The 25608-nt window shown below is 31.4% G+C and overlaps 3 protein-coding genes across 4 annotated transcripts in view; 2 read left to right on the top strand and 1 right to left on the bottom strand.

Annotated features, from left to right (window-relative positions):
- The window catches only part of LOC126733934 (uncharacterized), a 5127-nt gene extending 1959 nt beyond the window's left edge, over nucleotides 1-3168 (top strand). The window contains exon 2 of the mRNA XM_050437421.1: nucleotides 2476-3168. Within this exon, the coding sequence (XP_050293378.1) occupies nucleotides 2476-3126 (651 nt within the window). The 3' untranslated portion in view covers nucleotides 3127-3168. The remainder of the gene's footprint in view (nucleotides 1-2475) is intronic.
- LOC126733928 (chondroitin sulfate N-acetylgalactosaminyltransferase 2) overlaps nucleotides 1-25608 on the bottom strand; it is a 259068-nt gene that overhangs the window by 46008 nt on the left and 187452 nt on the right. The window lies entirely within an intron of this gene.
- On the top strand, nucleotides 16988-17944 carry LOC126733933 (uncharacterized). The gene is made up of 2 exons (XM_050437420.1): nucleotides 16988-17152; nucleotides 17214-17944. Exons 1-2 carry the CDS (start codon nucleotides 17102-17104, stop codon nucleotides 17865-17867), a joined length of 705 nt encoding a protein of 234 aa, XP_050293377.1. The 5' UTR covers nucleotides 16988-17101; the 3' UTR covers nucleotides 17868-17944.

Raw genomic sequence — 25608 nt, 5'->3', positions numbered from 1 at the left:
AGCCCTTAGTAATATTTAGCTGTTACTCAGTATGTTTTAGTACCATTTGATACTTACCATTTGATATTGATAATTTCTCTAAAAATATAGAAGTTAGAAGCATTTCAAAATTTATTAATCTGGTTCCTTCGCCAATTCTAATATGTAAACCTCTATAATCCTTAAACCACTTGAGCGATTATAAACATTATTTTTAGGTTTCATAGAGGAATTTATGTATATCTATAAAAACATTTGCCTGGAATTTCAAAATTTTTTTCCTAGACGTTGCAGCTTCTATAACCCTTAGAGACTGCATGTAATATTTATTCAGTATGTTTTATTACCATTTGATACTCATCGTCAGCAAAAAAAACCTTTTAAATATCTCTGAAAACTAGGAAGTTATAAGCGTTTTAAAATTTATTAATCCAGCTCCTTCACCAATTTTAATATATAGATCTCCTAAACTCCTAAGCTACTGAAGCTATTCTAAAAATAATTCTTGTTTTTTAAAGAGCAATTTACGTATTTTTAGAATAATATTCGCTTGAAATTATTTTAAAAATGTTGCAGTCTCAATAACCCCTAGAGATCATATGTAGTATTTAATTTTTATTCAGCACATTTTGGTATAAGTTGGTACTCATCATAAGCGAAAAAAAAACCTTGATAATATCTTTAAAAACGCCGAAGTTAGAAGCATTTCAAAAAGTAGTAATCTGGCTCCTTCGCCAATTTAAATATATGAATCTCTTAAACTCCTAAACTACTTAAGCGATTTTAAAAATTATTTCTGAGCATTAGAAAGCAATCTACGTGTTTAAAAAAAAAAAACAAAATTAAAATTTTACAAGCTTTTGCTACGGATGGTAGCCTCAATATCACTCAGAAATTTTATGTAATTTTTAACTTTTATTTAGTATGCTTTATTTTGCTTTATTAATATTAATGTAGTAATCAGGCTCCTTCATATATATTGGAACTCCTGTTATACATTTGAACCTCAATGTCACACAGAAACCTTATGTACTTTTTAACTTTTTTTCAGTATGTTTTAATACCATTTGATCCTCATCGTCAGCAAAAAAACCTTTTAAATATCTCTGAAAACTAGGGAGTTATAAGCGTTTCAAATTTATCTGGCTCCTTCACCAATTTTAATTTTGAAACCTCTACAACTCCTTTACCAATTGAGAGATTTTAAAAATTATTTTTGTGTTTTGAAGAACAATTCACGTATTGTTAGGAAAACATCGGCTTGAAATTTACTAATTTACTATAATTAATAATTTTTTTCTATATGTGAAAGCATCAATAATTCTTAGATATCTTATGTCATTTTTAACTTTTATCAACCATGATTTAGTACCGATCACTAATCACTTACGATGAAAAAAAATCTTAAATCTTTTTAAAAACACGGAAGTTGGAAGCAATTCAAGATTTATTAATCTGGCTCCTTCGCCAATTCTAATATATAAACCTCTATAACTCCTTTACCAATAGAGCGATTTTAAAAATTATTTTTGTATTTTAAACAGAAATATGTATATTTTTTAAAAAACTCAATAGCCCTTATGTAATTTCATATTTGATTCAGCAAAAATCTGATTTTTGTTAATTTAGCAAAGAGCAACTTGAACCCTTGCAACTCAAAATGTATGCAGGTCCCAAATGTGCAAGTCAGTACTTTGTCTGAGACAGTTGAGGATAAGAATATTGATAATCCTGAGGAAATTAATATAGATATTAATAGTTAATTGAATAGTATAATTCAATCAATCAAATCAAAGAACAGCTCGTACTCTGAAAATATCTTAGCTAGTTAGGTACAACTCATCATTTGATCACCGTCAATGTTACTACCAACATCTGGTACTCATAATTGGGAAAAAAAAACTTATCAGATCTCTCTAAAAATACAAAAGTTAGAAGCAATCCAAAATTTAATTATTTGGCTCCTTCGCCAATTTTAATATCAAAACCTCTATAAATCTTAAACTCTTTAAGCAATTTTAAAAATGATTCTTTAGTTTTAAATAGTAACTTACGTATTTTTTAAAAATTATTGGTTTGAACTTTCACAAGTTTGTCCTAATCGTTGAGGCCTCAATAACCCCAAAATCATTTACGTAATTTATAACTTTCATTCAACATATTTCAGTACTATTGGGTACTCATCATTAGCAAAAAAAAACCTTTTAAATATCTCTAAACACACGAAAAATTTATTTATCTGGCTCCTTCGCCAATCTTAAAATAAGAACCTCTGTAACTGCGAAACCGCTAAAGCGATTTAAAAAATTTCTTCGGTAGCCTATAAAGCTAATTATTCATTCTTATCGGAAAATCGCCTGTTTGGCTCCTTCACCAATTCCAATAATAATTCGTTTCCAACCCACATCGCCATCTTAATATAAAATATGATAAATAATTTCAATATGTTTTAATCAAACAAGAGTTCATCATCCAATTTAATCTTCTCTTCTTCAGGCAACTCCTGCCCTAGAAGCCAGCATCGACGTTAGAGATCTCATCGTAACAGTCTACAATGCCGTCCTCAACGTCACCGGCAACGTCCTGGAAAAAGCTGTAGAAGCTGTAGACTACGTGGACAACTCAAAAGAAGCCATCGAAGCTGCCCTACTTGCCGAGATCCTCAATGTAACTAACTCAGCGTGTAACTTGCAATGGAAACTGCTGGAATCCTTCAGGAACAACAGCAACACAGCAGGAGGCACCATTATCGACTGTATGTTATCCGAAAAAAACGTCAGCAACGCCGCCGTCCTCAGCGTCGCAAATGACTTCGGAAGTTGCTTAATCAACGGATCGGCAACCCTGGGAACGATCAAAGAAATCCTGGAAGAGTGGCAAGGATTCGTCACAGAAGTTCAAAAACAAGTGACCACTTTGAAAAACTGTAAGAGTCTGGAAGCGATTTGTTTGGCAGCTTTTGAAGCCAGTCAAGCTGTTACTTATGCCAAGTTGACTGCAGCTTTAGCAGCTGATAAAGTGAAGCTGGACGCGATAACTACGAAGATTGCAACTCATGTTCTTGAGTGTTCTCTGAAAGTACCGGTTGCAATTGTTAAGGATTTGCAGCAGCCTTTTAATGATATTGCAACATGTATTTTAGGTTAGGAAAAAGCATGTTTTGAATAAATTTTTCTGTAGTTATTTTAATTATTGAATTCCTTATGTATTCCGGAGAGAGCTCTTTAAAGAGTCGTAAGTTTAGACAAACATTTGGAAGAGACATAAATTACTAATAACTTTTTTTCTCGTGAACTGAGAGTCATCAGTATCATAGTCAAAGATAAAGAGTTAGTAACTACATATAAGAATCTACATAATTTTTTCATTGGTTTATTACATATACCCATTTGAAGCTTGCTCCACAGCAATATTTTTTTGGAGGGTTAAGCTCAAAGCTCCTGGTTAATAACTTTTAATCAACGTAAGCTAGAGAAGTAAAATAAACTTTAATTGGTTGATAATAGCCAATGCTAATATAATAGTAAAGACTATTTAAACTCCAAGTCCAATACCATTGAAGACATGTTCTGAAAGTTCATTACTGTGATAGTTAACTTTTCATCGATATTCTCTATACTGATCAAAGACCGTCACCCGATACTGTTGAAAAACAACGAATCAAAAACCAAACAAGCCCAAAACAAAAACAATTTCGCAATTTAAATTGAATTAAAGTCAATCTTCTTACCCCCAAAAGTCGAAATAAACGAGAGCCGACGGCGCATTTCGGGCAAAGTCTATCCCGAAAATACCTGCAGGAACTTCTAAATTAATTTGGCGATCCCTGTTTGTTTGTCTCGCTTTTGTAGCGGGGTTCCCGGGGGGCGCAGCTCTATAAGCAATATTAAATAAAGGCCGAATGTTGGGGTTTTTCGTAGATGAACACGTGCACCGCTGATGAATTGGGGGGCTCAAAATAGGTAATTTTTTTATTTTTCGGGTTCTGGAAATACTGTAAGGATTAATAAAAAGTAGTCAATAAGTTGTCCTGTTATGTGGATATACTGAATTTTTTTTAGATCATAAATATAAATTATAAAATGGTTAAGAAACAGTAAAATCATTGTGACGAATATTTTACAAAATTCTACGAGTATATAAAAAAAATATAGCTAGCTTGAATATTTAACAAGTATTGTACAAGAAAATATACAAAACAATAAGGGCAAATATAAAATATTTTACATAAATTCGAGTCCCAACAACTATATGTTGGAACAAGTAAATATTTTTCCAATAAAATACCAATTTACCGACATTCTTTTATTCATTTTTTTTTAATTGTATTATTAATTTTTATAGTTTAATTATATATATATTTATAAACTAAATATTAGAACATGGTTTATTTTCCTCACATTTCTAAAGTTTTCCGTTAGAATAAGTAGTCATTATCAACGATAATTATTACGTATCCTTCGAGTATTAATAATTAAAAACCGTCAATTTTATTACGACTAAAGTACAATAATGACACGTGGAAAATCTACAGATCCAAAACTGCGCGAAATTATTTTTCATCCATAAAGGGAAAACACGAAAGAATACGTGAAATTTTCAGTGAGTTGACTATAGCTACTACTACTGTATTCAATATAATTAAGAAATAATAATAAAAACTGCCAGTATTGATATAAGCATTGAATTAAAATATGTAAGTCAGGAAAAATAAAGAGACTTTGAGAAGTAATTGCAAGGTGTAATAGAGGAACTGGGATGAATTTTTCCAGATATATCCACAAAATCGATATTAGTTTTTATAAGACTCGTGTGATAGATTCTTCTTTACGCTATAAATTTCAATTTTTTTTAAATTTATTCGAGTACAATGCCCAATAAAGTGCAGACTGTTATTCAAGCTAAGGGCCACATTACGTGTTACTAATTTTTATTTTAATTTGTTAAAAACTAAAATATTTAGTTGTTAGCATTTTATGATTATTAATCAATTTATTAAAGAGTAAATATAATTTCACACATCTTGAAAGTATGTTGTTAATTTTATATTTAGAATTAAAAAAATTAAAGAATTTAGATAAAGTGACATTTTATTCAAAAAAATAACTGCTTGTTCCGAGACATACATAGGTGTATGAAGTTCTTATTCATTTAACATAAGAAAATGAAAGTATTCATATATATTTTTAATAATGCTTAAAATGCTCAATGGAAATTGAAATATTTGCAAGTGAATATTTAATGAAATAGTCAAAAACTAAACTGTAAATTTAAAAAAAATCTTCCACATGTTTAAGGAACATTTTTAAATGTAAAAAACATCATGAAAATTTCAAATATTGTGTATAGTAGGAATTAAGAAATAAATATTTTCATAAATGCTTGGAATAGCAAATACTTTTTTTTTCAATTTAAAGATTATAGACAAATTTAATTTTTTTTAAATAAAAAAAAATATAAATTTATAGATGCTCAATATTTTATTAAAAAAAAAAATTAAGAAAATGTTAAATATTTTACAAGATATTATAAACATAAAGTTGATAATTTCTTGGAACATGTCTAATAAATATTTTAAATTTGTAAACAGGATTAAAATATTTATTTTACGTGTTTTTTTAATTTTTTTTTAAATAAACCTTTTTTAATTCAAACATGTTAAAAATAGGAAAAATCTTAAATGTTTACATAAATATTATTTTTGCAAACAAAAAATCAAAAAAATTAATGAGAAGACATGCATTTTAACTTTATAATATTCTTTTAACATGGACTTGGCAGATATTTTAAACAAACAAATACATTAAAAAAAGTGTACGTAAATATTTAAAATTTTTAAAAGAAAAGAAACATAATATTTTTTGTAAATTTAGGGTTAATGTTTAATAAATATTTTATAATAAAAAGGTTTTGAATTTTTTAATTCAAGAACATAATTCATGTTCAAGATTTTTCTTGAACATGCCTAAATAATAGAGAAAATTTTACATGTTTACCTGAATATTTAGAGAGTTTTTCACAAGAAGATGTAGAAAAATAGACAAATACTAAAATGTTTTACAAAAATATTTATTTAAAAAAAACGAAAGAAAACAAAAAAAATATTATCAACAAAAATAATAAAAACTGAAAAACTTTTACGTGAATATTTAAAAAACTTTATTTAAAAACTAAACTTTAAATATGTTTTAAAAACATTTTAAATGTTAAAAAAGTAATAAAAATTTCAAATATTATGTATGCTGTCAAAAAATTGTAAAATTCTTAAGACTCATCCGGCAAATATTTTAAAGTTATAAACAAAATTTTAAAATGGTACGTAAATATATTTGTTTTTTAATAGGAAAAAATTATACACATTTTTTAATTTAAAGTTAAAAGTTAAAAATATTATGCAAATTGTTAAATAAAAGTTTTAATTCTTGGAGCATAAAAATTTGAAGAATTGATGTGGTGTTTCATAGTAAATTGGCCAAATGCTGAAAAAAACTATTTCTGTCTTGCCAAGGTTTCGACTTTTATTTAATAATTTATCTTCAGGGCTTTAGGGTTGTAGTTCTCTTCTGTTAAATTAAAACAGTATATATTACAAGCCTACAAGACATAGATACCATAGTTTAGGGCTACTACGTACAAGAGGCAATACAATTAGAACACTAAACATTTTGGCAAATTATTAAAAAAATATTTTAGTATTAATAAGAATTTACCATACAACCTATTAAAATAAATGCTAGTAAAAAATAAAGCTATAAGTATTTAATTTTACAGTAAAAATTAAAATTTTGATAAATGCTTAAGACATACATAAAAATATTTTGCGTCAATATTAAATAAATATTTAATTTTATAAAAAATATTTTTTATTTATAAATAAACCAATTTTCAATTTTAGGGTTAGATAACAATGCAGCTGTTTACAATTAAATTTTACAATTAAGTTCTTAATAAATAAGTGGGTTCAACGGTCAACAACAATTTGTGATTGATGTGTGATGAAGATAGGGATTTTTTTAAAGCAATTCCAAGTTAGTAAAACAGGTGTATTTATTTATAAAATTCTCAATTGTTTTTATTTAAATTTTTACAATTTATAAACACATTTGATTGAATTGACAATACAGGGTTTAAGTGATGCAAAATTTCGTAAACGTAATAATCCACATAATAATCATTTAAAAACGTATATATCTTTTTTTAATATAAAAATTATTAATAAACTATAACTTATGTGGTGACGTTCCAATATTTTTTTTATTACATTTAATCACTTCTTCAGATGACTCGGTTTTTGGATAATAACTATTGATCTATGCAAGCTAAAACCATATTTAAATTTTCGTAAGCTAATAATCGTTCAACCTTTAATATTGATAGTAACTATTACTACCTCAATATTATTGAAGGATATTTTAACTTTTAGGCAAATTATCACTTTTAAAGGGATTTCTACTCAAAAGAGTATCTGTTGCGGTTAACATTGAGTCATCTCCATCATAGACAAAAATGAAGAGCACGTGATTATCTATCAGTTCGACAATCACGAGGTTTAATTTCGAGAATAATGGATTTATAGTTAAGTCGACTAAATTTGGAAAAAAAATTAATTTCATATAGTTTTAAACGTTTACAGTTGTTATCTCCTAAAATCACTAGTCGATGACTAATTTGTTGACACAGATGGCTGTTACTATTGAGAAAAAATCATTTAGAATAAAAATACCTTATCTCGAGTGTTTTCTTCATCTATTTACCAAAAATGATTAACCTTTTGTATACATAAATAAATACTGACCTATTTCTTTAAGGCTTACTTGGTATTGAACCAGATGTCAAATTGAAAATAAAAACATGAACTTCAAAGTGTTTGCTGCTCTCTTTGTCACTCTGTTGGCTGTTAATATTAAATTTCAAAGTATATAGCAATTTCATTCAAACAAGTCATAGTTGTTGTTCTCAACAAAGTCATTGAGGTCACAGAAAAACTTTTGGAAAAAGTACTAAACTGGTAACTTTGAAGCCAACCAATGGGAAATCAAAGAGAAAATTCTTGCTTTCAAGGAAGCAGTCAGCAACACAATTTTCGAGCTCATCAATGAATTGAATGTTAATGCTAACGATGACGTAAAAGTTATTATCACCTGTATTGAATCAGAACAAAACCACATCACTAACGCCATCAGTTTAACATTGCCTTGCTGTAAGTCAAGACTATCGTCAGTCAACTGGGAGATCTGCAGAGTGAAGTTCAAGGACTGAGTGACACTTTGACCGCTTTTTCTGACGATCACCTTAAATGCTAGATAGGTTTCATCCAGGATGGCGAGAAGACTATCGACGACGTCGTCACCATAGTCAATACTGGTATTGAAGATATCATCGCTCTAGTTAAAGTCTTAACTATCTTAACTATCGTCAAGGATCTAAAGAGCTGCGATATTAAGATTAACTCAACTCAACTCAACTCAAAAATGTTTTATTGTCAATATAAACATAGAAGTTGTAGACAAAGTCAATAGACTGTACATTAAAGGAGTAAAAACGAGAAACTAATTTTAAATAAAATAAAATTATCTAAAACTTTGAAAAATACTTAAATGTTAATCATTAAAAAATTCACTTAAACTATAGTACGCTTTACTAGCAAGAAATATTTTCATCCTTGTACGTAGGCTTTTTTCAGTCTTAAGTTGTCTTATTTCTAGTGAAAGTTTATTAAACAGCTTTCTACTTCCATATATGGTAGAGCTACGGACAAGTTCAAAATGAGGAATGGATAGCCTCAACAAATAATTTTGTCGCGTATTATAGTGGCTTCCTAAGTGTAGTTCCTGTTTATATTTTCTGAAAACTAAGCAAACTGTTTCCAAAATAAAGATACAACACAGGGTTAAAATATTATGACTTACAAAAAGCGGGCGACATGAGTCACGAGGCTTGGCCCCACATAGATATCTAATGGCCCTTTTCTGGAGTACAAACACTGAACTAAAAAGTGAATTTGAACATGAACCCAGTATGCAGTATGCTAAGTCAGTATGCTGATGACACCCAAATAGGAGCAGAATTCTCAAAAAATAATTTTAAGGCGGCTGAAGACAGACTTAATGAAACGCTAAATAGTATATTAACATATTCAAATAATAACGGTTTAAAGTTAAATCCCAATAAATCCGCAGTAATGTTCTTTGGGCCAAATACCGGGTGGGCTAAATCGAATATAAAAATTCAAATGGGTGGTGTTGATATACCAGTGGTTGCAGAGTACAAGAACTTAGGAGTTTGGTTCGATGAAAAATTAAGATTTAGGAGACATATTTCAAGGGTTAAACAAAAATCCTATTTTTCATTGCGTAATTTATATAAAAGCAGGCACTTTCTCAACTTCGGTATAAAGAAGCAGTTATGTGAGACCCTGGTTTTGTCCCAGTGCAACTACTGCAACTTTGTCTATGGCCCTTGTCTTGATATGAGTAGTAAGTACAAGTTACAAAAAATACAAAACTCCTGCATAAGACTTATTTTTAATCTACGCTTAAAAGATCACGTCAGCCATAGACTAAAGGAGCTTCAGTGGTTGAGTATTGAGGACAGACAGCAGCTTCATTTTGCTTCTTTTCTTCATAGGATGCTCAAAACTGAATCGCCAAACTATCTATTTGCAAAAATTACACCTAGATCAAGCCTTCATAACCGAGATACTAGATATAGAGACTATTATGAAATTCCAAGGCATAAGGGAAGCTTCTTTAAATCTTGCTTTAGCTATACTTCTGTTAATTTATTAAATCATTTGCCTGGAAACATAAAAATGTTTAATCAATCAACTTTGACTTTTAAAAAGAAGTATAAAAGTTACCTTTTTTCTAAATACTAATCACTTTATTTATTTATTTATTGTTTTTTTTTTTTTTTTTTTTGATTAATCACTTGTTTTTGTCTTGTGGATTCTGGAGAGAATTTTGCCTTATTTTTTTTGCTTTTGATTTACTTTTGTCTGGTAGATTAGAGACTATTTTGTGTTGTTAGAGACTATTTTTTATTTTGATTTACTTTTTGTTTAGTAGATTTTTTAGGAACAATTTTCAGTTGTATTTTCTATTTATTTGAATATTTAATTTACCTTACTGTATGTTTCGACGTTGTTGTAATTATTGAAATCTTATATTTTGTTTTTGCTATGAATACTCGGCTAGCAACAGCTGTGCTGAATCTCACCGAGTATAAAATAAAGTCGTTTTTTTTTATTTTTATATTAACCCCAAAAGCAAATTCCATATCGAAGGTGCGACTCGATAATCGCGAAGTATGCAGATCTGGCGATGGAGAAATTAAGACTGATAGCAATAGCCCTTAGGGCGTAGCAGCCTGATGAGACTTTTCTACATACATTCACAATATGGTCTTGAAATTTAAGGAACTTGTCTATGGAAAGACCCAAAAACTTACTGAACGGTGGCATGGTGATGGCTTCATTATTTAAACATATAATGAAGGAAATATATATGGAAATTTGCCAGTTACCTGCAGTTGTGGCAGATCGTTCACATAAATGAGAAAAAGTAGAGGACCAAGTACTGATCCTTGGGGAACACCCACATTTATATTAAGTTCCTTAGAGATACCACCATTAAATTTGACAGCCTGGACACGATTTGATAAGTAGGAACGAAACCACTCAAGGGCAGTTCCTCTGAAACCATAGAGCTCCAGTTTCATCAGCAGCACTCTGTGACTCACGCAGTCAAATGCCTTGGACAAGTCACAGAATACCGCTGCTGCAACTTCATTAACATTAAGTCGGTTGTACAGGTGCTCGAGAAAGCTAAAGATAGCATCATTTGTGCTCACAAACTCACGAAAGCCAAACTGCTGAAAACTCAATAGGCCAAACCTATTTAAAAATGAAACCATCCTCACCTTAACGAGCCGTTCCACTATCTTGGCTAAAGTAGGCAATAACGCTATAGGTCTAAAGTTAGAAGGACAGTCGCGATCGCCACCCTCGTAAAGAGGAACAATCATTGCTCTTTTTAAGCACTTTGGGAAAACTCCAGACTAAACATCCAAGATATGGTTTATAGAAGCTGTTGTCTGCATTACGTCTTAATTGATAAATAAATAAATTGCTTCTTGTCTTATTTGTTGCCTTTTTTTTCATTCATATCATTATCAGTCATCTATTTTATCTAAAGTGAAAACACTTAAATTAACATGTTTTATCATTCATCTTAGGTAAATTATTAAAGATCCTTTTTTTTTTCAGAATTTGAATAGCATCCATATGCATTTAATATTTATCACTAGATTAGACAGCTAAGAGGCTCATCTGATATCTTAATAAATTCATTCTAGACTTTCAACAAAGAAAATAGAAGAATGATATGGTGATTTATTGCAACTTATTTTATTAGGGTATCATCAATAGTTTTAAGAGATATCTGAAGCATGACAAGACCTCCAAGAAGAGAACAAATTTTTAATATTTTGCAAGTTTTTTTATTATGTTATCATTAATGGCTCTAGAGAAATCATTCTTAAAAACGAAATATGAACTACTGAACGAAAACAAGTTCCTTACCTTAAATTAATATAGGGTCAGATTTTTTGACTAATTTTAATTAAATGTCTCAATTTTTTTAAAGAGATTGGCGTACAATGACTTCCTAAGATTTTCCAAGTTGTTTTAATTTGGCATCATCAATGGTTCTTGTCAAACCTGTCTTCAAAGCCAAGGAGTGCCTGGACTAGAGAGGTAATATGCACTGATATTTGCACAAATTATATTCTTATGACCCAAATCAATTAATAAAGATTATAAGGGAATAAGTTTTAAATATTTTGCATTTTATATCATTACATTATTATCAGTGATTCTTGTTAAATCTCACTCTAAAGCATTGTTGGAGTTCCCATAGTCTATAACAAAAATGATTTTGTAATATTTTGCGACTTCTTTCAGATTGTTATCATTAGTAAATGTTGAGAAATCTTACCATAAGCCCAGATATCATCTTCAAGACGTCACAAGATACTGGACTCACAAGGTTCTTATATTTACTAGAACCATTTACTTTTCAGGTTTCTCATAAAACAAGTCTTATTAATAGCAGGACCTCTTGGTTATTATTCTTATACAGGTGCTGAAACTTAAGGGTGACCTTGATAAATTCTTAATAAATAAAAGTAAACTTACTAAAGAACTGAGAGACTTCATCATTGAAGAAGCTAAACAAGTTTGCAACAAAGTTTCTCAATTTAGTAATGGGTTTCGAGTGATGCAAATGCTGATCATAGAACTATCATTAATTGCATAGAAGCTGCTGAAGATGGCATAAATACAAACATTTTAAATGTATCTTTCTGAAGTTATTAAAGATAGATTTTTGTATGTCATCAATGACTGTTGACTGTCTGGGTCATTCCTAGATTCCTGGAAGTTGTCAATGGTTACCCCTATAAAAAAAAACAAATACTGTTAAATGTAAAGAATTTCGCCCCATTATTCCATGAAAAGCTCCTTGAAGCAACTATTAACAAACAAGTAGTCACATACATGGAAGAAAATAAACTTTTACGCAGATACCAGGCAGGTTTCAGAAAAGATCACAATCAGTGTTCTTTGAGTGGAAAAATGCGTTTGAAAATAAGCAAGTGATTAGTGCAATGTTTTTCGTCTTTCGTCCAGTATTCTATACAATCGATCAAATTGCTAATTATTTTTAGCGACGATTTTCTAAAGTTAAAAAAATATGGTTTTGGAAGAATTCCGTGTATGCAAGAACTTTTAACACACACAGTGCAATCAACGAAATTTAACGGGAAAGTTATGAAAGACATAAAGCTACAGTGCTCGGTATGCCTTAGGGCAGTGTGCTGGGGTCAACCCTATTTGTGATTTACCTAAATGACATCGTAAAAATATGCAAAAAATCTGAAGCTACCATGAAAGAGTGCTGCAACTGAATTATATTAAATGGGATTAATGGTTGGTCTGCTTGAGCTGATGATAAAATTATGTGCGTCACTGCTTTAATTCAATTTATGGAAGAAGCTGTTGATAAATAAAATAACTTGAATAAAATACTTTTCTAAACTTCATACTTTTATTTTAATTAAACGAATCCGATTCATGTTTTAGTTTCTAGACTCGTCTGAAACAAAACTACTTTTATTTGAGGTCGTTAACCTACTACACCTTCTCTCCATTTTTCACTAGTTAGGCTTAACTTTATTTATAAAGTTTATGTTTATATACAAAGACAACTTAATACAAAATAAATGGTTGCAAATAACGTTAAAAGTTGTGACATTAAGAGCCAACAACCTATGTATGTATCTACTATACATTTTTTTAAATGCTTGATATTTTGAGAAATATTAACTTTATGCATTAAAAATATTAATAAAGATATTTCATTTATCAAGTTGTTTAATTTTGTTATCATTGATGATTTTTTAAAAATCTCACTTGAAAACTGAGTTCCGAGACGAGAAGGTCTAATATCTTCGCAAATTTTATTCAAGAAGCCCAATATTTAAACACGGAATATAGTAAAATGATTTTGTAACATTTTGCAAGTTGTTTCAATATGTTATCATTAACGGTTTTAGAGAAATCTCACTTTCAAGTCTCCTATGAGCTTTAAGACGAGAACATCTCCTTCCACTAGAGGACCTTTAAGACCTGATATCTTAGCGAATTAAATCTATTAAATTCTTTTAAAAATATTAAAGTGGTATCACTTCTCAATATGTTGCAACTGGTTTTATTTCATTATCATCAATGGTTTTTGACAAATCTGATCCCAAAATAAATTGATTAAACTCAGATTTAATTGGTAGTCTTATTAGCGTCACTACATTTTTCAAACGAATACTTTGTAGAGGGGTTATTAGGGGTATTCAGCAAAAGAGATACGGATCTTCAGTAGATTCCTTATGCCCTGACATGACTCATGAGAGATTGAGGCTTAGGGAAATCGATCTGGACGTAGGCAAAAGCTCTTCTAGTCCCTCTCCCTCTTCTCTTTCCCCTGCATTAACTCTATTTCTCCCTCAGATACTATAATATGAACAAGTGAAAGGTCTGCGTGGACGTAGAGTGGTCGAGTTCAACAGTGCTGACCCCCTGATGCCCCGGACATCTGCTTACGTGAATGTAAGTACTACTTCTACGGAAGAATTTAATTAATTTATTAACACTTAAGGTCGATAGGATCCGGGTTCAACATGGCCGTTTGATTTTTCCATGTGACACACATAACATTGTGACGCATCTGGAGATCTAGTCAGATTGTACGCTAGGTTGAGAGCAAACATGGCTTCCCTAGCACCACCTTGAGTCTATTGAGCCAAACAAAAGGTAATCATTAACCCATTTTGAGGGAGTATGTTAGTCCCATATGTGGACATCACAGCTTGCACTTCAGCTATGAGTTGATGTCGAATACTGTTTCGTGTACGTCAGCCAAAGCATTTCTGGGGCAGTGGCTGACGTGCGGCAGATCGTGGTGATCATGGTTTCTCAGTGTCTATCTTTCTCTGTCTTTATCTCAAGATTTTCGATATTAACGCGAGTTGTCTCTGTACAGCGATATGGGGTGTGACGTCACTTGTTAGAGGAGTGTGGAAACTCAATAATAGTGTTGATGTAAATTTAATACATCTACATTAAGCTTCTTGTCACTAAAGGACTCGCGGTTTTTTCACTCAATTTGAAATTGGTTTTGTCTCTGTTTTATCCATGATGTGGTATAAAAAATAAAACAAAACGAGTGAGAGGGAAATAAAATGTACAGCGTTATTGTAGATTATCTGCTGGGATGCAGGACGTCCGTTCTGTTTGTCTAAGCTAGTATCAAGGAATGTATGATTTAATTCCAGGCGTTTATGCGTCATTTTTTACGACAAGAAGTTCCTCGACTAGAGAGGCAATAAGCACTGCTATCTTTACAAATTTTACTCTTATGACCCATATAATTTAACATAGATTGTAGGGAAATAAGTTTTTAATACTTTGCATTTTGTATCAATATATTATCATCAGTGGTTCTTGATAGATCTCACTATAAAGCCATGTTGAACCATGTAGAGCCTTAAAAAAAATTATAGGAGAATGATTAATAATATTGTGCAACTTTTTTCATTTTATTATTATTAATAAATCTTACATCCAGATATCATCTGCAAGACAAGAACAAGTAACTGAACTAACAAGATTCTTATATTACCTGGAAGTCACTTTTTAGCGTTCTGATCAATCAAGTCCAATTAATAAGGGGACCTCATTAGAGATTTACTACTGAAGAAGTGAGAGACTTAACAATTGAAGAAGTTTAACTAGTTTACACAAAGGTTTTTCAATTCATTATTGGACTTTTAAATAATGCCATTACTGATTGTAGAACCATCATTAAATGCATAGAAGCTCCTATGTTCTATTGCTATGCTATACTTTAGAAATCCCACTTTGAAACCTATTAGGAGCTCCGAAACGAGAAGGTCTAATATCTTTACAAATTTTATTCTAAAAGGTCAAATAGGTAAACAAAGAATATTGTGGAATGATTTCCTAACATTTCGCAACTTGTCTCAATAAGTTGAGAAATGTGCTTCCGAAACAAAAGGGCGTTAATCGATTTAAATCAGATTTTTTATTAGATTTATCAGGTTAACTTGTTTTTTTTTTGAAACTATGTATATCCTTGATACTTTGATAAATATAACCAATAATAAAGTGACTTTGTAGTATTATCATCATGTTATACACCAAGAAATGACAACTTATTTCAAGCCTATAATCTTCTTCCATTTGTGATTTTATCCTGACAAAGTGGTGAATGCTCCATATATAAATTTTCTTAAATTGAAGTAAAAATGTATGTTATTTGACGGATAAATAAACGAAACAAACGAAAAGTCATTTTAAGCCTCAATTCATTTCTAATTTCAGTCTGACAAAATGGTGAATGCACCATATACAAATATCCTTAAATAAAATTAGAAAGGCAAGTTATTAAATGGATAAATAAATAGAACAAATGAAAGCCTATGGATAAATAAATAGAAACAAATGAATATTTATATTGAATCTATAATTTCTTCCTATTTTTGATTTTATCCTGACAAAATAATGAATGCTACAAATGTCCTTAAATAAGACTTCATCTTCAATTTTAACTGCCTAGAAGAAATAAAGATGTTTTTGAAATTTGACCCAAGAAAAATGGAACAAATGAAAAGCTATTTCAAACCTGTAATTTCCTGCTTTTTGTCTTTCTATCCTTACAAAATGGTGAATGCGTCATATACAAATACCCTGAAGTAAAATAAAAATGCACAATATTTAACGGTTAATTAGGCAGAACAAATCAAACCTATAATTTCCTTTTTTTGGTGATTCTATCGTGACAAAATAGTGAATGTGCCATATACACATCCTTAAATAAAATTTGAACTTCAATTTCAACTACCTGGGAAAAACAAAGATTTTTCTTTAATTTGACCCAAAATAAAGCGAACAAATGTAAACTTGTTTCAAACCTATACTATTCCTCACAATTATGTTTTCATCCTGACAAAATGGCGAAGGCGTCATATATTCAATTAAACTAATAATGCAGGTTATTTGACGCGAAAAAATTAAAGAAAATATTTTCCTATTTTCAGAAGCCTTTTATTGAAATATTTTGGAAGACAAGAAGGTCTAATATCTTTACAAATTTTATTCTAAAGGGTCAAATATTGAAACATAAAATATTGTGGAATGATATCCTAACATTTCCCAACTTGTCTCAATAAGTTATTATTAATGGTTTTAAAAAAATCTTATTTTGGAGTAGGTAAATTAAGTTTAAATCAGATTTATTACTAGATTTATCAGATAACTACATTTTTTTTCAAACTATATCCTTGATAAATATGACCGATAATAAAATTACTTTGTAGTATCACCTTATGTTCAAAGAACAAAAAAAATTGGTATCTGTCAAGTGGTTTAGTAATTTTTAGTAATAATATCAGATAAGCAGCCTATATAAACTCAAGAAACTATAAACCATTATTGTGTTTAAGTGTTGTCTATTGCACCGAAACAACAGAGAAAACATTCACTTTCAAGATGAATTCTAAAATATTTGTTGCTGTATTTGGTGTCCTACTGGCTGTACAGGTAAGAACCCATCATCAATAAACAAAATATCCCTATAAACTTAAATTATTATCAATTTCAGTTAAGTCAGCAATACAAACTTAGAGATGACGATCTCAAAGATGTAGTGGCGGCCTTAATGAACAGAGCTCTAAATACTACGAGAACCTCCTTAGAAAGAATAGAACAAGAAGTGAAAAACCTTGAACAAAACAAAACGGAAATCGAAGCTAGAGTCGTCGCTCAACTTTTGAAAGTTGCAGATGCCCTTAATGAACTTCGCCTAAATCTTATTAACTCTCTAAGAGACGGAGCAACTGACGATGGTAAAGCCGTACTGGACTGTATCGTTGCCAATCACGATACTGTCGATGCCGCCCTGGAAAAATTCGTAACTGATCTTGGTACCTGCGCAGTAGACAACACTTTGATCTACAACGCTCTACTAGACATGATTAGCCAAATGAATGACCTAATAGCCAAAACTCAAGCAAATGTTGATACCTTGAGCTCTTGTAGTTCTGACAGTACCACTTGTTTGGTTGCATTTGCTCAAGCTCAGATTGCACAGTTGCAAAATGTACGTGAAATTATAGAAGCAGATTTGGTGAAAGCCGAGCAGTTAGTCAAGGACCTTTTGAATTTGGTGAGGACGTGCGCCGATACTGGGTCTTCGGAGTTAAAAGAGAGTATGCAGAAGGTTTTTAACGCTGCAGTTGTTTGTATTAAGAGTTAGATCATTACCTTGAGGTTAAACGTAATGTTATATGATGGATTTACTTAAATAAAATGGTGATTTGATACTTGTAAAAAGTGTTTTTTTTTTATTTGGAGACAAAATTTTATCTAGTTAGTCACTGCTTAAGGGATCTTCATTTCTGTTGAAACTTATTGCGTTCAAAATGAATTGACCTAATTATTTCTTCTAGGCAGCTATTCCTGATTTTTTCCACGCAGTTGAAATTGGTTTTGATTCTAAGTAGTTGAATTAATTCTACGAGGCAATAAAAAAAATACTTCCTAAGGCAATATGTTTCTAAACTAATGAAGATTCTTAAAAGAATTCATTAACTTTTTTATTATTGATGGGGCAATAAGAGAATTTTGATTTTAACGAAGTGGAAAAAAAACTTTAACTGCCTAAAATAAATAAAAACTGAATTTTACTGCCAGGATGAGACTAAGAGGGAATTTAACTTCTTCGAAGGTAGGAGTGATTTTAACTGCCTAAAAACGATGAAGAATTTATTAAAAAATCACCTAAAATGAACGAAACAAGTGAAAATTTACTTCAAACCTATAATTTCTTGGTATTTATGATTTCATCCTGACAAATTGGTGAATTCGTCATATACAAATGTTCTTAAATAAAATAAAAAAACACAAGTCTTTTTGATGGATAAATAAACGGAACAAATAAAAACGTATTTGATAGCTATAATCTCCTCCAATTTGTGATCCCATCCTGACAAAAGGGTGAATGCGCCATATAATCCTAAATAAAATTTCAACTTCAGTTTTAATTGCCTAGAGGATACAAATATTTTTTTAAAACTTGATCCAAAACGAAAGGAACAAATGAAAACATATTTCAAACCTATATTCTTCCCTCATTTGTGATTCCATTTTGATAAAATGGTGAATGCGCTATCAATAAATGTTCCTAAATAAAGAAACAAAGATTTTTTTTAAGTTTGACCCAAAATAAATGGTTCAAGTACAAACTTATTTAAGACCTATAATTTTCTCGCCTTTGCGTTTCCACCATAAAAAAATGGTGAATGCACCAAATACAAATATCCTTAAAGAAAATTAAAAATACAAGTAATTTATTGGATGACTAAACGGAACAAATGAAAACTTATAACAAATCTCTAATCCGTTCCCATTAGTGATTCTATCCTGATAAAATGATGAATGCGCCATATATAAATAACCTAAAATAAACGGTTAAATAAATGCAACAAATGAAAACTTATATCAAATCTGTAATTTCTTTCCATTTGTAATTCTATTCCGACAAAATGCTGAATGACCTGAAATAACATTTCAACTCCAAAATAAAGATGTTTTTAAAACTTAACCTAACATAAAAAGGCCAAATAAAAACATAATTCAAACCTATAATCAAAACCTATTTTAAACTTGTAATCTGCTGTCATTTCTGATGCTATATACAAATGTCCTAAAATAGAACTTCAACTTCAATTTTAACTGCCTGGAAGAAACTACGTTTTTTTTGAAGTTTAACACAAAATCGAAACAAATTATTCCAATCCTGTAATTTCCTCCTTTTTGTCTCTCTATTCTTACCAAATGGTCAATGCGTCATACAAATACGTTTAAATAAAATAAAAATGCACGTTATATAACGGATAATTAAATAGAAAAAACTTTTATGAACCTATAATTTGCTTTTTTTTTTTGGTGATTTTATCCTGACAAAATAGAGAATTTACCATATACCTTCCTTCCAATTTTTTTCCATCATGACAAAATGGCGAATGCGCAATATACAAGTATCCTTAAGTAAAATTAATAATGCAAGTTATTTGACGGATACAAATGAATCAAAATAATATTTCGCTATTTTAAGAAGACTCTAATTAAAATATTTTGGAATTGCTTGGAAAATGTTAAAATGTCTGACAGATGTGAAAAGTAACTTTTACTGCTTGGAAGAGATTAAGATAAATATATGGAAACTGAGTTGAACTGACTGGAATAAAGAATAAATAATTTTAACCAAGACTAAAAAAGTCTGGAAAAAAAACTTAAACTGACTCTATCCAGATATGAAAAACGAAATTGTCGATAAGATCAATGGGTTTCTTAATTCGTTGACAAAAATAATCCAAATTTGTATCCTTCGAATAAACAAATCACTTAAGTCCTGCACGATCAAAGTTTGTTATGGAATTTTTTCAAGATAAGATTATTTCTTTAAATAAAAGCGGCGAAAAAATATGACACAAAGTATTACTTACCTTACTTTAGTACAGCGTAACAAGTAACCTTCTTTAGAGAGATGCATTTCAAACTTTTTGCCGCCATTTTTGGAGTGCTTTTAGCTGTCCAGGTATGTATTGAATCTATTTGTTTATTTCTTGTTTATTGATTGAAGTTAACTTATAAAGATAATTTTTTAATTAACTTAATCACTAGAGTTTTTCTAAAAAAGTATTTAAGAAAACAGCAGAAAATACCTTAAATAGGGTCTTAATAAAATTTGTTATTTTTACTGGTACTTCTAGAGAATTCACAGCTAGTAAAACCTGAACACTTTTGCTATTAAGGGCCTTTAAATATTAACTTAGCTTAAACACCAATAATTTAAATCAATCAAAATTTATCATAATTCAAAACTTTTCAATATTTACAGGCTAGCCAGCAATCTCCCATTAAAGATGACGACCTTAATGCCGTAATTGTAGCTGTATACAACCAAATCCTCAACTACGAACGTCAAATCCTCTCTAAAGTATCAGAATACGTCGAGAACCTCGAAGGCGACAAAGCGCAAATCCAAGCCGAAGTCGTAGAAGTCATCACCAAACTAGCCAACTCCATCAACAACGTGATCGTCGAACTTCTCGATGAACTCAGACCCGCCGCCACTGACGATGGTAAAGCCGTCTTGGACTGCATTCAGGCCCAACAAGACAAAACTGATGCCGCCTTTAACACACTCGCTGCTGATATCGGAGTCTGTGTCGTAGACAACACTTTGATCTATGACGCCTTGACCGCCCCTCATCAATTGAGCGGATTAATCGACAAAGCTCAGGCTGAAGTTGACACTTTAAGTAGCTGCGATAGCGGAGACCTCGCATGTTTGACCGCTTTCGTCCAGACCAGATTCAACACTCTCACGAGATGTGTCTACGAATTGTTGAAACAAGACGTTGAAGAGGCCGTGCAGTTGCTCGTCAACTTGGTCAATATGGTCGAGGGTTGCGTCCAGACCGAATGGCCAGTGTTGAACTCTTTGGCCCAAGAGATCTTTAACGATGCTGTTGTATGTATCAAGGCTTAGAGTTTGTTTGTTAAATAGATCATTTTTCGTTTTATAAATTAAAGTGTTTTACTTAATTTTAGTTGTTTTTTTTTTGCAATATAGAATAAAAACATATTTTTTAAGAAAAATTTAGTCACTTTTTAGACAAAGCATATACAGTGTGGCCAAAATTGGGTGTACATGTATGGGTATCTTGGAAACTATAAGAGATAGAAAATTGGTTAAATAGGAAAGGTTGTAGGGCATTTATTTACCAATTTAGTGCCGCTTTCAGAACGATTTTATCTTTTCACGATTTTGAAATATTTGTAAAAAATCAAAAATTTGCATTTTTGAAAAAGGGCTGTATTTTTTTATTTCAATGCATTTTTAAAATCTGTAAACATATTATTAGGACAACTTTTTAAGGACAACGCATACCTAAATTCAGTTTTTGTTTTCGACATTTCGTTTCTGAGATTCCATCCTCAACTTCTTTTTTTCTCATGGCGGCCATTTTGTTTTTTTTGCTAAATAAAAAAGATCTTTTTTTCCCTTTAAAATGATGTATAACACTTTATGAAAATATATTGTGTTTACATCAAAAAATTAAATAGTTGATTTTTCGCTAACCTGGCTATGATTTTTACTGGCATTTTGTGATACACACAATTATTATTAACTTACTAACTTGCTAACTTATACTTTTACGTAATTTCTAAATAAAACAATTAACTAATTGTCACAATAATATTAAATTAAACTATTCAAAATGACGGCCATTTTTGTTAAAACATTTTTCACATTTCTCTAAAACACTTCGAGTTACCTTGCACAGGGTGTTTCTGTTTATATTATTTAAGACATGTCGAACCCTGTCCTCTATAGTTGTTCGAGAGTCGCAGGAGGATAAATAAAAATTCAGTGGTGTAATATCTGGAGACCTAGCTGGCCAATTTACAGCACCGCGGTTCGCGATAAGTTTATTGTTAAATGTGTGCGTTAACAAGTTTTGAACGTCCCGAGTATTATGTGCGGGACACCCGTCCTGTTGAAACCACACAACACTCCGTCTTTGTTCTTCAGGTATTATACCTTGTAGCGCGTAACTCGATTCAAACCAATTTATTTCCAACCCGTGTGAATCATACCTACTATCCAACCACAAAAAAAATTACTAAGTCCAGATAAGCAAATTTTATTTTAAAAGATTCAGAGATTTGGTGGCCACCAGCTTTTAGACAGTGGAGAAGGTAGTGGGAGAAATTTTAATAAGAGCGCCGCTTGATTTAAATATTTTACACCAAACCCTGATATATTATGATGGTAATATAAGCCCCTCTTAATCAAGAAAATGATGACCTATATTTATGCTTGTACCTAGATCCTAAAAGCTGAAAATAATTTGGGAAAAACTCAAATAACAATCCATAGGTCCACCAGATTGATATAATCATCCAAGAATTTACATAGTCACTTTTATTTATATAAAAAAATTACATTCCACTGAGATATTCAAATTTAGATAATTATTCAAAATGTAATACTGTAGTAATTTTAAGTAAAAAAAAAATAAAAAAATTGATAAAAGAATTAAGAGTTACTTGAGGTATGCTTAAGGCGAGGAATTATTAAGGAAAAAAAAACAAATCCGCACTAAACTACTGTTCAAGGGGAAAATCCAAAACGTGATCACGTGTTGTTTACAAGAAGTATATGTTTGGAGCCTAATTCACAATAACTCACTAGCCCTAAATACCTTTTACAAACTCTAGTCAAGTCTCATTAATCTAAATAAAACTTTTAATAGTAAGGTTCGAATTTGAAAGCCTATTAATGGTATGTTGGTGCAATAAAACCTATTAACCAACAACCAACACTATGACTAAATAGGTTATTTGTAGCAAATAGCCGATCCCTTACAAGGTGAACCAGGCTCAATGTCAAAATTAATTATGTCGATGCTCGACTCAAATGAAAACCCTCAGATTAATGTTAATAGACTTAGCAAGAGCCCCTTAACGTTTTTATTTTACATAAAAGAAAATAAACCCATAAAATTCAAATTAATAAATCAACCCCCAACCCTAAATCAAACCGTTCAATAAGAGAAAAATAAAATAAAATGTGCAAAAACTTGCGTGTCCTCTAATCTCTTGTATATTTTGGCTAAGGTAGCTTAACTCGACAGCTCTGGAACCAGTCAACTACAACCAGGGTAACGACCACATGGGCAAGTCGATTTCAGGCAAGTTCCAATCCAAAATCGCAGAGCCACAGTACAATGCTCAGTCCAGGCTGTGTCGAGGCTCACTTCAGCCGGTCTCCAACAGTGTTGGGATGACCAGAAGAAACCAGAGAATAGGAAGAGACCAGAGAATAGAGGAGAGAATAAGAAAAAGGAGAGGCCTCTAAATAGACGACAAAAAAAAAATCAGTAAAATAAACACACAATCAATTCTATGGCAATTACCAACATGTTGCTACATACCTAAGGTGGTCAGCGAGGCCTAGAGTCTCGTTTTGTGGTTAGAAAATTTCAAAATCCCATAAATGGAGTGGGAGCAGCCGACCAAATCCAAAAATATCAGGTCAATCCGAAATCCTCTCGGCTACAACTTCCCACTAGACGTTCATCAAATTAAACCCCAAAACTTGGGAGGAATATTTTTCCATTCAACCGAATTCTCGGCAAGATGAACTTAAATTTTCCTTAAAACCACAAAATGTCGACTGTTCTTTCTGATAACGGGATGGCTATAGGCTGGACAAGGTACTGACAACTGACTAGACAGTGACAGGTGACACTGGCAGTGAACTTGTCACTCTCTCTCTTTTCGACACGATCTGACCCTGCCTCTTGGTGCAAACTACGCGGAGCCTCACTCTATCAAAATTGAAATTCCGCGATACCACAGCAAGATGATACTGCTCGGATACTAAAACATGGAAAACTAACAAAATTTTCCCAAGGGGGCTACGAAATTGCAACTTTCCTCTTACGTCGCTCTGCCTGATTTATGACGCTCCGTCATCCGCCAAATGGAAACCAAACTTTAATGGGAAACAGCAACGCTGCCAAACCTCCACAACAACAAGTGTGTCAATAGTCATTACTATCAATCACAGTCACTGTCAATCGGCTAGTAGGGTTAGAAACCAGATGTCAAGGCACGTTTATTTACTAAAACTTAACCTGAAGAATTGAAGGGAAATATAGCAAGCAAATCTGGGGAGGCCAATTTTAAATCAATTAGGATACCTTGCCCAACATGATTCCGCTATAGAAGAAAGTATTTGTAAGTTTTCTTACACTAACGGATCACCATCTAAAAGGTCTTATTTACTCCACTCATAGCGCAATCTGTGGCATAACAGCACCCTCTAGAAGTCCCTCCATACCTCATAGAAACTCTTGACAAACAAATCAAAGGTCAGAAAGTTCCCAACACCAGGTATATGAATAGGGACTAAGGAAACATAATACGACTAACTCCACAGAGGTGTGCTGACAGGATAGGGTAGGTAAATACATTCCTAAAAATAATGAAACCCCAAAAGCCAAAAAAAATAAATTGCATTACTATCAAACCCCAAATTCCATTTATAAAACTGTAAATCACCCAACCCTTTCAAGCCGATACCAAAACCCATAAACTTTTGCCCGAATTTATGTGAAATCCCATGTTACATGCTTGTAACAACCTCTCATGGTAGGTAATATCTGCTCTTTCAAAGATTTAAATATCTTTAACCTCTCGGTGTTTGATTATAAATAAGGGGCTCAATAAGGTAATTATCTAAAAACAATTATAGCATTTTACTTGAAAATAATATTGTGGAGTGGGTAATTAACTGCCGTACATACCACACCATACATTAAATCCAAATCTTACTTGTAGCCTACGTTCAGCCACTTCATGAGAATTCTCAGTAGCCCAAATATACGATTATGCCTGTTGAATACTCCGCAGTTGCTAAAAAACGTCTCGTTGGTCCAAATAATTGTCCTACTGAAATTCTTGACATTGTCTTATAAACCAGTTTGAAAATTCTAATCGTCTTGGGTAGTTTGTATCTCTAAAACCTTGAACAATAGTAGGCTTATATGGACGATATTTATTTTTTTAAGGACCCTTTGAATGGTAGTCCTTGGTATATTCATATTAGTTGCAGCTTTTCGGGTTGATGTTTTCAGGTTCGCATTAAAATGGTCTAAAATGTTTTCATCGCGAGCTTCATTGTCCGTTTGATAATTTTCTGGCTTTGGTATTTCAAAACTTCCATGAGCTCTAAGGTTCATGACAAGCCTAGCGATTAGTCTTGGACCTGGCTGTTGTCTCTCAGGATACAGTTTCAAATATCTGGCGATTGCAAGATTTGCATTCCTATTACATGTAATATAACATTCCAATATATCAAATTTTTCTCCACTGGTATATCGCATGGCCATTTTCGGAAATAAAAATTTAAACAAAGC

Source organism: Anthonomus grandis, chromosome 3 (genome assembly GCF_022605725.1).
Source record: "Anthonomus grandis grandis chromosome 3, icAntGran1.3, whole genome shotgun sequence".
In the NCBI taxonomy this organism is placed as follows: Eukaryota; Metazoa; Arthropoda; class Insecta; order Coleoptera; family Curculionidae; genus Anthonomus; species Anthonomus grandis.
This window is presented reverse-complemented; position numbering and strand designations above follow the sequence as displayed.